Source organism: Aphis gossypii, chromosome 2, assembly GCF_020184175.1.
Source record: "Aphis gossypii isolate Hap1 chromosome 2, ASM2018417v2, whole genome shotgun sequence".
Classification (NCBI taxonomy): Eukaryota; Metazoa; Arthropoda; class Insecta; order Hemiptera; family Aphididae; genus Aphis; species Aphis gossypii.
In genome coordinates this window covers 45,894,457-45,907,413 of record NC_065531.1, presented here as the reverse complement: position 1 = coordinate 45,907,413, position 12,957 = coordinate 45,894,457, and the positions used below count along the sequence as shown (strand labels likewise).

General features: G+C 26.2%; 2 protein-coding genes across 5 annotated transcripts; both read left to right on the top strand.

Moving 5' to 3' along the window:
- The first annotated feature begins 525 nt into the window (after nucleotides 1-525).
- LOC114130040 (serine hydroxymethyltransferase) lies at nucleotides 526-4,396 on the top strand. Of its 3 annotated transcripts, none has more exons than XM_027994926.2 (9): nucleotides 526-985; nucleotides 1,083-1,275; nucleotides 1,528-1,773; nucleotides 1,837-2,015; nucleotides 2,899-3,081; nucleotides 3,151-3,363; nucleotides 3,440-3,787; nucleotides 3,865-3,981; nucleotides 4,045-4,396. In XM_027994926.2, the coding sequence occupies exons 2-9, from the start codon at nucleotides 1,214-1,216 to the stop codon at nucleotides 4,200-4,202; spliced, it is 1,506 nt and encodes a 501-aa protein (XP_027850727.2). In that variant the 5' UTR covers nucleotides 526-985; nucleotides 1,083-1,213; the 3' UTR covers nucleotides 4,203-4,396. The 3 variants fall into 3 exon arrangements, with proteins under 3 accessions (XP_027850727.2, XP_027850726.2, XP_027850728.2); XM_027994925.2 differs by having other exon boundaries at nucleotides 1,053-1,275; XM_027994927.2 differs by lacking the exon at nucleotides 1,083-1,275 and having other exon boundaries at nucleotides 527-985.
- A 3,091-nt stretch (nucleotides 4,397-7,487) lies between these two features.
- Nucleotides 7,488-12,669, top strand: LOC114130046 (probable nucleoporin Nup54). Of its 2 annotated transcripts, XM_027994933.2 has the most exons (11): nucleotides 7,488-7,634; nucleotides 7,735-7,871; nucleotides 8,328-8,567; nucleotides 8,642-8,743; nucleotides 9,342-9,533; nucleotides 9,605-9,755; nucleotides 10,467-10,609; nucleotides 10,669-10,824; nucleotides 11,735-12,111; nucleotides 12,208-12,318; nucleotides 12,427-12,669. In XM_027994933.2, exons 2-11 carry the CDS (start codon nucleotides 7,796-7,798, stop codon nucleotides 12,529-12,531), a joined length of 1,653 nt encoding a protein of 550 aa, XP_027850734.2. In that variant the 5' UTR covers nucleotides 7,488-7,634; nucleotides 7,735-7,795; the 3' UTR covers nucleotides 12,532-12,669. The 2 variants fall into 2 exon arrangements, with proteins under 2 accessions (XP_027850734.2, XP_050057303.1); XM_050201346.1 differs by having other exon boundaries at nucleotides 7,490-7,871.
- Nucleotides 12,670-12,957: the final 288 nt, after the last annotated feature.

Here is a 12,957-nt window from a genome sequence, read left to right as displayed (position 1 = left end):
AAAAATATGTATGTTATAAATGTTTAAGCAATTAAGACAATAATACAACAGGCACTAAATTTAATTTAATATTGTGCATGCCCAAGTTCGGTATTTTATTTTTGTTTTATTGATAATTTACTTAAAATAAAGAAGTGTTGAAAATTCAAAAACTTAAACCATCTTTTTCCTGTCATCTGCGTGTTTATCAAAATATGTGAGTCATTTTTTAATTTTAAGATCATTATTGCTTTGAGTAAAATTGGCATTCTTTAGGGCATATTTGGTTATTTATTAGAGTAACTTGTGATAATATATAGGACATTTAAATTTGGACCTAATTATATTATTATTAAGCTAATTACTAATAAATTAATTTTTATTGTGGAGATTTTTTTTTTTCGTAATAAGGAATTATTTTTGCTGAAATTTCACGACTACTCGATAAATTTTTTTTACAATTCCCGTGCTCCTATCGGGGTTACTGTATATCATCTTTAAGGTTAGGTATTTGGTTGCAACATGTTGCATTACTTACAGCCACAACGAGTAAATAATAAATATGTACCACTGCGGAAGAATATAATTCCGTGCACATACTACATTTTATTATAAGGCACCACGTTTTTAAAGCACCATTCGTTATCAGCTATTGTTATTTTATCTTATATAGTTATATAGTTAGATAGTTGTTTCACAATCCATCCGGACGGCGGTCACTGTTTACTGGTCGTCTTGAACTGTATTGAGCTCTGACTGCTCTGAGCAATTTAAAATAATCAGGAAAATTGTTTCTGAATTAATTAACTTACGCAATACTTTGTTATTATATTCACTGATATAATAATATTGCAGTTGGTGGCCGGAGGATTATTATTGCCAATTATCATTCTCTACAAACAGTTCCAACATTCGTACTTACCTCTCGATTGATTTTCTATTAGATCCACAAACACACTTATTATTTCTGTGCCGTTCCCACGTGTGAGATATCTAAAGGCTAAAGGTAAGCAAACCAATTATTGTATATTATGTATTATGTTCTTTGAATGTCATTTAATGTAATATTGCAGCCATATTATAATATTTCGGTATTGTGATAGATTAGCTTTGATCTTTGAACAATATCGAACAAGAACTCTGGCTGGTTACATTTTAGTTCCAATTAAAATAATCACAAGTCTTTAAAATAAAATTGTAGTTACCTACTTAGGTACTTAAAAAAAAAATTAAAATGTACTTACGTCCAATATTACGTACCTTGGTTAATGCTCAACGGCTTCATTTCAAAAACAAGTAAGAAGAATTTTGCTTGTGTTTTTTAAAAGAAATTACCTATTTATATTAGGTATTGTTGTTTGGAACTTACATTTTACTGTCGTTTAATATATGTATAATAGTAGTTATTGGGAATTTTATAAATTAATGTTTAAATTTGTTGATTTATCTGGTAAAATAACTTTCATTCTTGCTTCACAATACTTTTAATTTAAAAAAAAAATTAATTTGGTAGGCTTAATATGTTATAAGCATGCTTTGTTTTTTCAGATTAGTGACTATGTCAACTAGTACAATGGAAGCAAAATCTAATACAAAATTTTTGGATGATCCAAATTTAAGTCTTCCTTTGGAGACAGCTGATCCTGAATTGTATGCTTTAGTTAGTCAAGAGTCTCGGCGACAAAAGAAGGGACTTGAACTTATAGCATCAGAAAATTTTACCTCTGTGTCGGTTTTACAATGTCTAGGGTCTTGTTTAACTAACAAATATTCAGAAGGTCTTCCTGGTGCAAGGTATTTGAAATAGGTACATTTTATTTAAAATTATTAAATAATATATAATTATTTATTTGATAGATATTATGGTGGTAATCAAGTAATTGACCAGATTGAAGTTTTATGTCAAAAAAGGTGCCTTGAAACATTTTCTTTGGATCCAAATCTTTGGGGTGTCAATGTACAGCCATACTCTGGTTCACCTGCAAATGTTGAAGCTTACACTGCTCTTATTGGAGGAAACAAAGGACGAATAATGGGTGAATATTTTATTATAAATTATTATTTATATTTCTGTAATATTTAACTACCTATCAATTATTATACAAAATTAACATATTACATGGAGTTATGAAGATGCACAAGTATTGAAGTTTTCAAATTGACTATAAAAAATTCTTATTACCTAATAATTTAACAATTTAAGGAGTTGAATAATTAAAAGCTTAGTATAAAATAAAAACAAATTTTAGAGTTAAATTGCTTATGAATAATATTAATATTAATGAACAATTTGTAAATACAATAGTAAGCAACTTCAGTGGCAATTATAAGAGGGGGGAGTTGATAGGTAGATCGCTTCCCAATTGGGATTTGAATTTGTATATTTTTCTTATTATATGTGTATACTAAGAGGCAGGGGTAGTAAACTTTTATGATACTAAGAGTGTTCTTAGGTTGTCATGATAAACCAAAATTAAGTCTTTAATCATCCCGATCAACTGGTATATACTATGTATTTAAAAATATTTTGTGGTTGGGGAGGGTTGGATTTATTTTCGCCCCCTTTCCTTTTGAACATAATGTATTACCTCCACTGACTTTAACATAATAATAAGCATTAATAAAAATGTAACTTCTGTTGTAGAGTGATAGCTTATGCAAAATAATAAATTTGGTTTGAATATTAAATTAAATGATATACAAATGGCATAATATAAGAAATAAACAACTTTAAATTATGAAAATAGAAAAATCCAACTATTTCCTAGTCTAAATGGCTTGTTTATAAGTACACTATTAATTTTAGTTCTTATTATAAATTTGATTATTAAAAGTGAAATGTATGTTTTTACTACTGTATGATGTACATCATGACGTTATGTTGTGAAAATAAATTAATATTTAAATATATTTTGATAGGCTTGGATTTACCTGATGGTGGTCATATCAGTCATGGTCTAATGGCTCAAAAAAAAAGATTGTCTGCAGCATCAATATTTTTTGAAACTTTACCATACCATGTAAATATGGAAACTGGTTTAATTGATTATGATGAGTTGGAAAAATCTGCAAAGAATTTTAAACCTGATATTATTATTGCTGGTTTGTATTAATAAATATCTAAAAATATAGAATAGAAAAATGTTATTTAGATTATACAATTGTTTATAGGCGTAACTTCCTACCCACGGACATTGGACTATAAACGTTTTAAAGCAATAGCTCAGGCTAGTGATTCATACTTAATGGCCGATATGTCACATATTAGTGGTTTAGTAGCTGCTGGTGTTATTCCTTCACCTTTTGAATACTGTGATGTGGTCACATCTACTACTCATAAAACATTAAGAGGTCCTAGAGCTGGAGTCATATTTTATCGTAAAGGTAAATTTTGTAATACATTTTATTGACTTACAAACTTTAAAAACTATAAATTAACATATTAATTTTTTTAATTTAGGAGTTAAATCAGTATCAAAGACTGGTGAAAATGTTATGTATGATTTGGAAGACCGAGTAAATGCTGCTGTTTTCCCAGGATTTCAAGGAGGTCCTCACAATAATGCTATTGCAGGAATAGCAGCTGCTATGCGCTTGGCAACTACCCAGACATTCAAAGACTATCAAAAAAGAGTTTTGAGCAATTGCAGACAATTAGCTGAATCTCTTAAACAACTTGGATACAAAATAACTACTGATGGTACAGATGTGCATATGTTGTTAGTTGATCTTCGACCAATTAATTTAACAGGTTCTAAAGCAGAGTTTACACTACAAACCGTAGAGATTGTATGCAATAAAAATACTGGTAATTAATCTAGAAATATATTTTACATTTATTTAGCCAAGTTAAAATATCATAAATAATTTATCTTTAAATATTAGTTCCTGGTGACAAAAGTGCAATGAATCCTTATGGTATTCGTTTGGGTACACCAGCTCTTACTACACGAGGAATGAAAGAAAATGATATCATTAAAGTTGCTGAATTAATTCACAAAGGTACTAATTAAAAATACATATTTTTGTTTTTATATTTTGTATAATTTATTTATAATTTATAAGGTCTGAACTTGGCATTGGATGCTCAAAAAGTATCTGGTCCAAAATTAGTGAACTTCAAATCCACTCTTACAACAGATCCAGTGTTTGTTAGCCGTGTCAAAGAAATTACAAAAGAAGTAGAAGATTTTGCTGAACAGTTTTATATTCCTGAACTATAAATATTTTTATTAAACACTAAATCGATAACATTATTGAATTATTTGTGCCAAGTTATAAATTTATATTTTTGATACTGCATTCATTTATTTTATACATTCCAAAAAAATTATCACTGTATTAGGAAGATAAGCCAATATTTTTAATTGTTATCGTTTTTGTTTCATAAAATATAGTATATATTTTCAAAATATCATTGATGTTAATTTTATGTTCTGTTTACAAGTAATTTACAACAAAATTTAGAAAAAAGTTGTTTTTCAGTATATATATTTTTTTTAGGGTGATTTTTGATGTAAATGTAATCAAATATGTGTTAATTCAGTTACATCAGCAAATAACATAATAAGAAAGGATTAATATAAACAAATAAATTAGTATTTACCACAATTGAAATAACTGACTAATTCATTCAAGATAATATTGTATTGTAATCAAACCATGTTATGTTGGATTATTTCTTAATGTCTGGTTAGAAAGTAAAAGTTTTAAAGTACAGCCGTACAGGATTAATCAACATACTAATTAAAATATTAGTATAACTAAAATACTATAAGATAAATGTCTTTTTTTGAAAAGTGAGATGTTATTCTAATTTTTTGTATAAATGTTATTTCATTATTATTTTGCCAAAATTGTATTAGTTTTGTACTGAGGATAGTCAGGTATCCTAACTTAACCTAACAGGTATGTTAAAATATTTATATGATGTGTATTATTTTAGCATATTAAAATAATATCTCATTTTGCAATTTCGGTTGATTAATACATTTTTTCATATTATGTAATCAGAAATGATGTTGACTTTTTACTAAATTAAAAATAAAAAAAAATAGGACAACGCATTTCGGTGGTGGATGTTTGTCCATCGTCCTTTCGGTCCTCGGACAGGTTAGTGTAATTTTACTGTAGTCTGTAGGTATTCGATTTGAATGCAATATGATTGAATTCGATAAAAAATGATTCTGAGCGGACGAGAGGAACTTTTTTATTTAATTTTATTCGTTTCTATGGTGATAAACAAAGCCGTAATTATTTTATATTACCTATATTATAATCGTGAAGTTGTAGATTTTTTCTCTTTTAACCGCTTTTATTTCAAGTATCATTTCGAAAATCGAAAAATGACCTCTCTAAAATACCAGCTCAAGAACATTACCTTTCAGAAAATATGCTACACTTGTACTTTTGAGCAAGTTTAGGGGGAGAAAAGTATTTACAGAATATAAAAAAGAATAAATATTGTAAAACCAATACATTCCTCGCTCCGCTGAGGATCTAAAACTCATAGATAATATATTATCTATGCTAAAACTATACAGCAAGGTGGATATATACCACAGAATAAATATATATATATTATATAAAATTATTTTATTATATAATTATTATTTAAAAATTTTTTAAATTATTAAATTATTTAAAATTAATATTATATATATATTTATTCTGTGTATATACCACCTTGCTATACAGAAAATTTAAATGATAACACAATCACAATGTGATATTGCGTGATCCACAAAGATAAAATAGTTCAAATCTTAATATATGTTCATGGTTCAAATATCTCGAACCACGTAATTATACATTATGTGCACAAATTAAAAATATTTTCACTAGACACTAGACAGGAACAGAGAGTACTTCAATCATAGGCGGAGATTTGATCAAATTTGAGGGGGGGCTTAAATGTTGCTTTGCAAAGTAAGACGTGGGGGCTTCGCCCCCACACCCCACTCTATTATCTATCATACCTTCACTCTTCAGTATGCATCAACTACTAAATTACTAAATTACAAAATTACTAAATATGAATTACTAACTATATAATATTATGCACTTTAAAAATTATTAATTTATAATATAATACTATACTATAAATAAAAACTGAAGATTTACTTGATAATGATCAATAAAAAGTTGACTTTCTTCAAATTTTAGTATTTTTATGGTATAATAATTATTATATTGACATTTATTTTGACAACATTTCGGGAAAAAAATATTATTTTGTAAAGTTCCAAGATTTTGTCAATCGTTGTAAAATAAGTACCTTTTTTAATATTATATACTATGAAAAATGTTTGATAATTTTGGGGGGGCTTTCGATATTTTTGGGGGGGGGGGCTAAGCCCCCCCAATCTCCGCCTATGACTTCAATTGTATGTTATTGTAAATTGAAGTACATTTTGAATTTTCTAATAATTATATTATTTTTATTTTATAACTTTTTATTTAAAAAACTATTTTAAAGTATTTTGAAGAAATATAATAACTGATAGATGATAATCGACAATAAAATATTCATGTTGGATTTTTGTCAAATAAGTAACAAATTAATAAAAACTTCTAGTGTTTTGAAAAGTTTTTATATTTTCACCTAAGTAAATGAAGCAATTTTGATTACTTATTTCCGCTTTATTTAAAATTAGGCGGTAGTCAGAAAATACAATTTTCATATTATGTTCTTAGATAGACTTATTCTTAAATATACAGGCTCGTCGGTATTCGGTCCATAGGTTTAAAATGTATACAATAATCATGGTTAAAAATAATATTTTAAGGACTATATCCATTAAGTTATAAACTAAAATAGTTATTAATTAATAATTTATAACATTATAGGTTTATGAGGGATAACGTTCAAGCATGATGAATTGACTGTAAAATATTACTCTTATACATTGATGAGCATACAAAAATCATTAATCTGATAAAAATATTATTCCCAATAAATTAAGGTACCTAGATAATATTATATAGATGTCATGAATGTTAAAGTACACAGTTCGGCCACGAAATAGATGATCAATTCTGTGGTCTGGAGTCATAATGTTCATACTTTAAGTCGCGATTTTAAGCCCTTTGATTTTGATAGACCGTGGTGTTAAGTGTATTCCAAGCTTCAACGGTCTTAAAGGAGGCATACAAGGAATATCTTCCTTCCAACCCCTAACAGTCCGAACTGGTGATTGCCGAACTCAGAAGGTTAGGTTAGGAACTACAGAACACTGAAGTTTTAGAATATTTTTATAGAAAAATCAAAGAGCCGATCAGATTACATATTTCATAGACTTATAATATTATTAATATTAAATACCTATATTAATATTAAATAATATTATGACATACCTATTTACATTCTTTATTATTTCGTTATCGATGACGAATTGACGAATGATAATAATAATATATTTTTTTAATTTGAGGTTATAAGTGTACCCAACTTCATTCTAATAATCTAATGTTCATTTTCATGCCACTATGCCAGACAGTATACAACAAAGATGATAACTATAATAACGATAATGCCTAAATGCGTTATTTTCAAGTTTCAACTTTGATAGTTTGATGGATCATCTTAAAATAAATATTTAGAGTGTTTAATTTGTTTAAGTGTTAGGACGTTAAGATTATTGAAAGATATTTTGGTAAATTGATTAGAAAGATTTAAACTACAAATTATATTAATTATAATTTACAATTCTTGTTATTATTTTTTTTCTCTTATTAACGTTCGAATGTGATCAGTGATTGACAGTTGCAATTGCATTTTGTTGAAACGGAAACTCAATAGTTACGTAGTTTAAGAATGACAGGTTTCGGTTTTAACGCACCTACGTCTTCCAGCTTTGGAGTGAATACTCAAACTACGGCTAGTCCATTTGGTAATGATTATAGCTTAAAGTATTAAAATGAGATATTTTTCTTATGATTAAATGATAGAGGTACTATTTGATTTAATTTAAATTACTATATACCTACTTAAAAAATGCATTATTTTTAAAATTTTGATTTTGTTGTACCTATAATATTTATGTGTACATTGAAAAGTTATTTTAATGTAATAATACAAATTTGTTACTATTAAATGTTTACAAGTTAAATATTGATACAGGTATGAGATTTTATTTTATTTAGAAGTATGTAAATAAAAAAAAATAAATGTTAATACGTAAGAATTAAATGTATTGTAAAATTATAAAATTAGTGGAAAGTATACTGACTGTTACATCTTTAAAAGTTACATATGATACTAATTTTGAACTGACTTTAAAATTGAATAATATTAAAATAATTAAATACTTATAATGACATTATGCTAAGAAAAGTTATTATTTAAGGGTATGCCTCTACAACATCATCTTCAGCACCATCATTTGGATTTGGTTCTACTACAACATCAGGTTCTCAAGCTCCTTCTTTTGGATTTGGAGCTCCCACAACTAGTGCAGCACCAACATTTGGATTTGGAGCTGCTGCTACTACTACAGCACCAACATTTGGATTTGGAGCAGCTACTGCTACTCAATCACAATCAATTTTTTCTGGTTTAGGACAATCACAACCTACTGCATCAGTTGGTAAATCAAATTTGAATTAATTGTTTTATTAAGATAAAAAAAACTATTTTTAATTATTTATATAATGCCTGTAGCTCCTTCATTTGGAGGGTTTGGTTCATCATTTGGAGCAAAGCCGTTTGGTACAACAGCAGCAACTCCATCACCATTCAATTTATCTACTCCTTTTGGTCAAGGTGATTATTCTTAATCTATAGTGTTAAAGCTAATCAGATAAACAATGTAAATTTATGTATAGCAATAAAATGAGAAAAGTAATTTTCATAATTTTAATTTTAAATGACTAAATGTATTTAATATTTAATATGAGTTAATATTATAAATTACAATTTTAAATATATTCTTAGTTAAGCTTAAAAAACTAAGCTATCATAAGTCTCTAATAAAAATAACGAGTTGATATAAAATACTTAATATTATTTATATTCAATAAAATAATAATACTCAATGGGAAAAATTGGGTGAGGTTAAACAAGTGCGGATCCAGAACATATTTATAGGGGAAGGGGGTATCTTGAATACTATATTCCTAAAAACGCTGTTGGTAAAACAATGCATTTTATCGAGTGTTGAAATTGTGAGTCTACAAGGGGGAGAGGCTATGGGTCCTTGGCTCCCCTTTGGATCCACGCCTATGGCTAAATGCCACTGCGACTTATAGAGGAATCAACATCTTTTCTAGAGTATTGTTATATTCTAGTTTTGGGGTTTTTCTTTTTAAATCTAAGGTATAAAATAAGTATACTTAAAATGACTAAATTTTTTTAATTTTAGGTAATACTACTCAACAGTCACAACAACAACTACAACAACAACAACAACAACAACAACAGCAACAACAACTCCCTCCTAATGCTAATGATTTAGTAATTAATTCAATTGTAAATTGTAAATTATTTGGAGATGAAAGAGATCAAGTTATTTGTAAACTCAACTTGTTGCAAGCTTGTTGGGGTACTGGAAAAGGTAAAATCCTTAAATAATTCTGTATTATTTTTGTTGCCATAATTATTGACTATTTATATTATTATTTTTAGGATTTTATGGGTTGAATATGCCACCTGTTGAGTATACTCCTCAAAACCCCCTATGCCGTTTTAAAGCTATTACATATAGTGTGAAACCAACATCATCAAGTAGAGATGCTCTTGTGGCAATAAATATTAACAAAAAAATTGATGAAATAAGGTGATTATAGTTAAATGGAAATTTTAGTTTACATCAACTTAATTATAATAAAATTAATAAGGTATTGATTATTACTGTGATACAATGCATAACATAGATGTTTCCGGATCTCTTTTGTAGGCGTGCATAAGTTAAATAATGATTAATAATATTAATGTATAATTGCAAACATGGTCAAAACTAAATAAAGAATGGGATGTGATCTCCAAATTTCATAAAAGCATTCTTGCCTTAGGCATAATAAAAAAATAATCACCTTTTTCTTTTTTACTAGGAAAATAAATAGTATTTCTTTTATATAAGAGATCACAATATGTGCTAAATATTTTCATTAGGTAAACAAATATATGATAACAGATATAAGAATAATCATTATACCAACAGAAATATTTATTGATTTTTGGTATGATGTTCTTTTAATTCTTCTTCTAAAATGTTGTTTTTCTGGTAGCCAAATTTGTAGTACTTAAGTGTTTAACATGGTTGTGGTTGAGCTATAGAGATAACACAGTGATTATGATGTCCTTTTAATAACTAAATATCACTTTTTATTTGTGCCATTACTAAGTATAATAAATTTTTATTTTTGTTATTATTAATATGAAGTTTTAAAGTTTCCTTTGGCATGCATATAACTATTAACCATTTAAAAAAACATCAATTATTTTATTATCTATTAATCTAGACTTGTTATTATTATTTATTTTTTAGAAAACAAGAAGTACAATTAACATCAAATTTATTTGCGGTTTTAGGAAGTAAACCTAACTTAAGTGTACATTTGGATACATTAAAATGGTACACAGAATCAAAATCAATGGCTTTAATATATGTAGAGGAAAAACTTCAAAACGGTATGTTCTTTACATTTCGGTATTTAGAGAAAACCAAATAATAATCACTGTGATTTTAGGAAGTACAAAACGAATTTCTAATGTGGATATAATTAACTATTTAATGCAACCAGCTCCCAAGCAGCAATTATCAAATATGGGCATAGAAAATATATTCCCATATACTGGTTTTACTGAAGAAAATCTACGTGAATATTATGAAAATCCTCCGGCTGGTAATAATTTTTTAGTTATTAATAAATTTTTATTTTATTGCAATACATAATGTATTTTTAAATGTTATCATCAAGCAAAATAATTACACAATAGATTAAGTTTAAAAGTTTTATAACTTGATAAAATATATTTAACTGATATGAGCAATTTTTGTATTGGAAAAGGATGGAGTTCCTTTAATATTTTTTTTATATTTCAAAAGTACTTTTAATATTTATTTTCATTTTAAGTTATAATTGAGGGATGGTACATTTTGTTTTACATAATATTTTTTTAATATACTATTTTTTTTTTAAATTAAATTTTACAAAAGTGCATTGAATCTGATAAATTATACAATTTTATTATTATAATGATACACTGCATAAGCTATAAAGCATAATTTGATCATAATTATAGTAAAATACAATTAATACAATACAATAAATAATAATACTAATAAAATACATTTTAATATTTAAAATTTTTATTGTTCAAAAATATTTATTTTAATTATAATTCTTTGTATGATAATTGTTGGTTGTATAGTATTAGATGCAAGTTAGGTTGAATCTGTCATTTGAAATTACACTTGGATAATTTTCCTATTCTAAGTGTACTCATTGTTTTATTTTTCTATATCAAACCACTTTAATATTTTTTTCAACTTGAATTGACAAACTATAATGTTATGATATTAGTCACATGCTCAAAGCTTTGTAAACATTTATTGGTTTCTAATGAAATGTGGTGGTACCCTAGATTTTATCATTTAATATTAAATTAAAAGAATTAATCTAATCTATCATGAAATTTTGACATTTTGACAAACTATGACATGTTTCTAAATTATGTTAGTATTTTGATTATAAATTTAATATTGGTATGTTAATAATTTTATTATTATTATGTCTAAATTATATTTTACAGGAATTGATTTACGAGTTTGGAAGCAAGCTCAAGCAGATAATCCAAATTCAGCAGTATTCATACCAGTGCCAATTGTTGGTTTTTCAGAGTTATGTCGGAAATATAAATGCCATAATGAACAGGTTACAGTACATAAGTTAACACTTAACAGTATTTCTGAACGATTATCAGAGTTAGCTAGGAAAAAAACAAGAGTAGAATCTAAGCTTGAACAATATACAGACAAAATGGACCAATTAACGCACAGGATTGTTAAAGTATTAGTAGGTCAAATGGTAATATTAAATGCAGGAATGGCTCTTAGGCCTGAAGAAGAAACAATAAAAAATCAATTAGAAATTTTATACAACGATATTAATTCACCATTAAGATTCCAAGTATGTTAAAGATATTTATGTACATCTGTATAATACATTATATAATCAGTGATTTGTTTTTGAAGTTTATTTATTAATTTAAATTATGGTTTTAAGGGAAAGTTAACTGAAATTGCTACACTTGTTCGATTAAAAAATTCAGAATTATCAGAAGATTCGAAAGGTAATTCAGGTTGTATTCCACAAGTAGCTGAAGAAATTAAACATGTAAGTGTAAAATATAATAAATTTTTTTTGCACAAAAATATTTTATTTACAATTTATAATTGTATATTATAAAAATTATAATTAATGAAATAACAATTGTATGTATAGTTTTTGGAACTTCAACAAACAATGATATCCGAAATGCAAACTGTAGTCAAAGAAGATTTCAACGCTATAAACTTAATGAAAGAGTCATTAAAAAATGTAAGATAGTTTTAAAAAAATTAATAATAATGTATTAAAAATAATGTATTGGTCAATAAAAAAAATACATGTAATTATACTAATAATAATAAAACTGCATTATTCATTATTATTTATATGTTAAAACTAAAGTTTTTGTGTATTATACATGAGTTTGTTAACAAAAAATAATTTTTAGTACTATTTCAATTCTTGGTTTTACTATTAAACTTTATTATAGTTTTATACTATTCTACTTAAATATGTAATTAGATTTAATATTTAAGTAAAATATGATTTTCTTTATAAATTTTAGTTTTAAAAATAATTTTAATTATAATTAATATTTAATATATTTTACAACATACATATTAAACATATTTTTTTTAGATATCACAGTCCAAAATAATTATTTTTATGGTAATATTTTTTTCAAAAACAAATAAACAAATGATT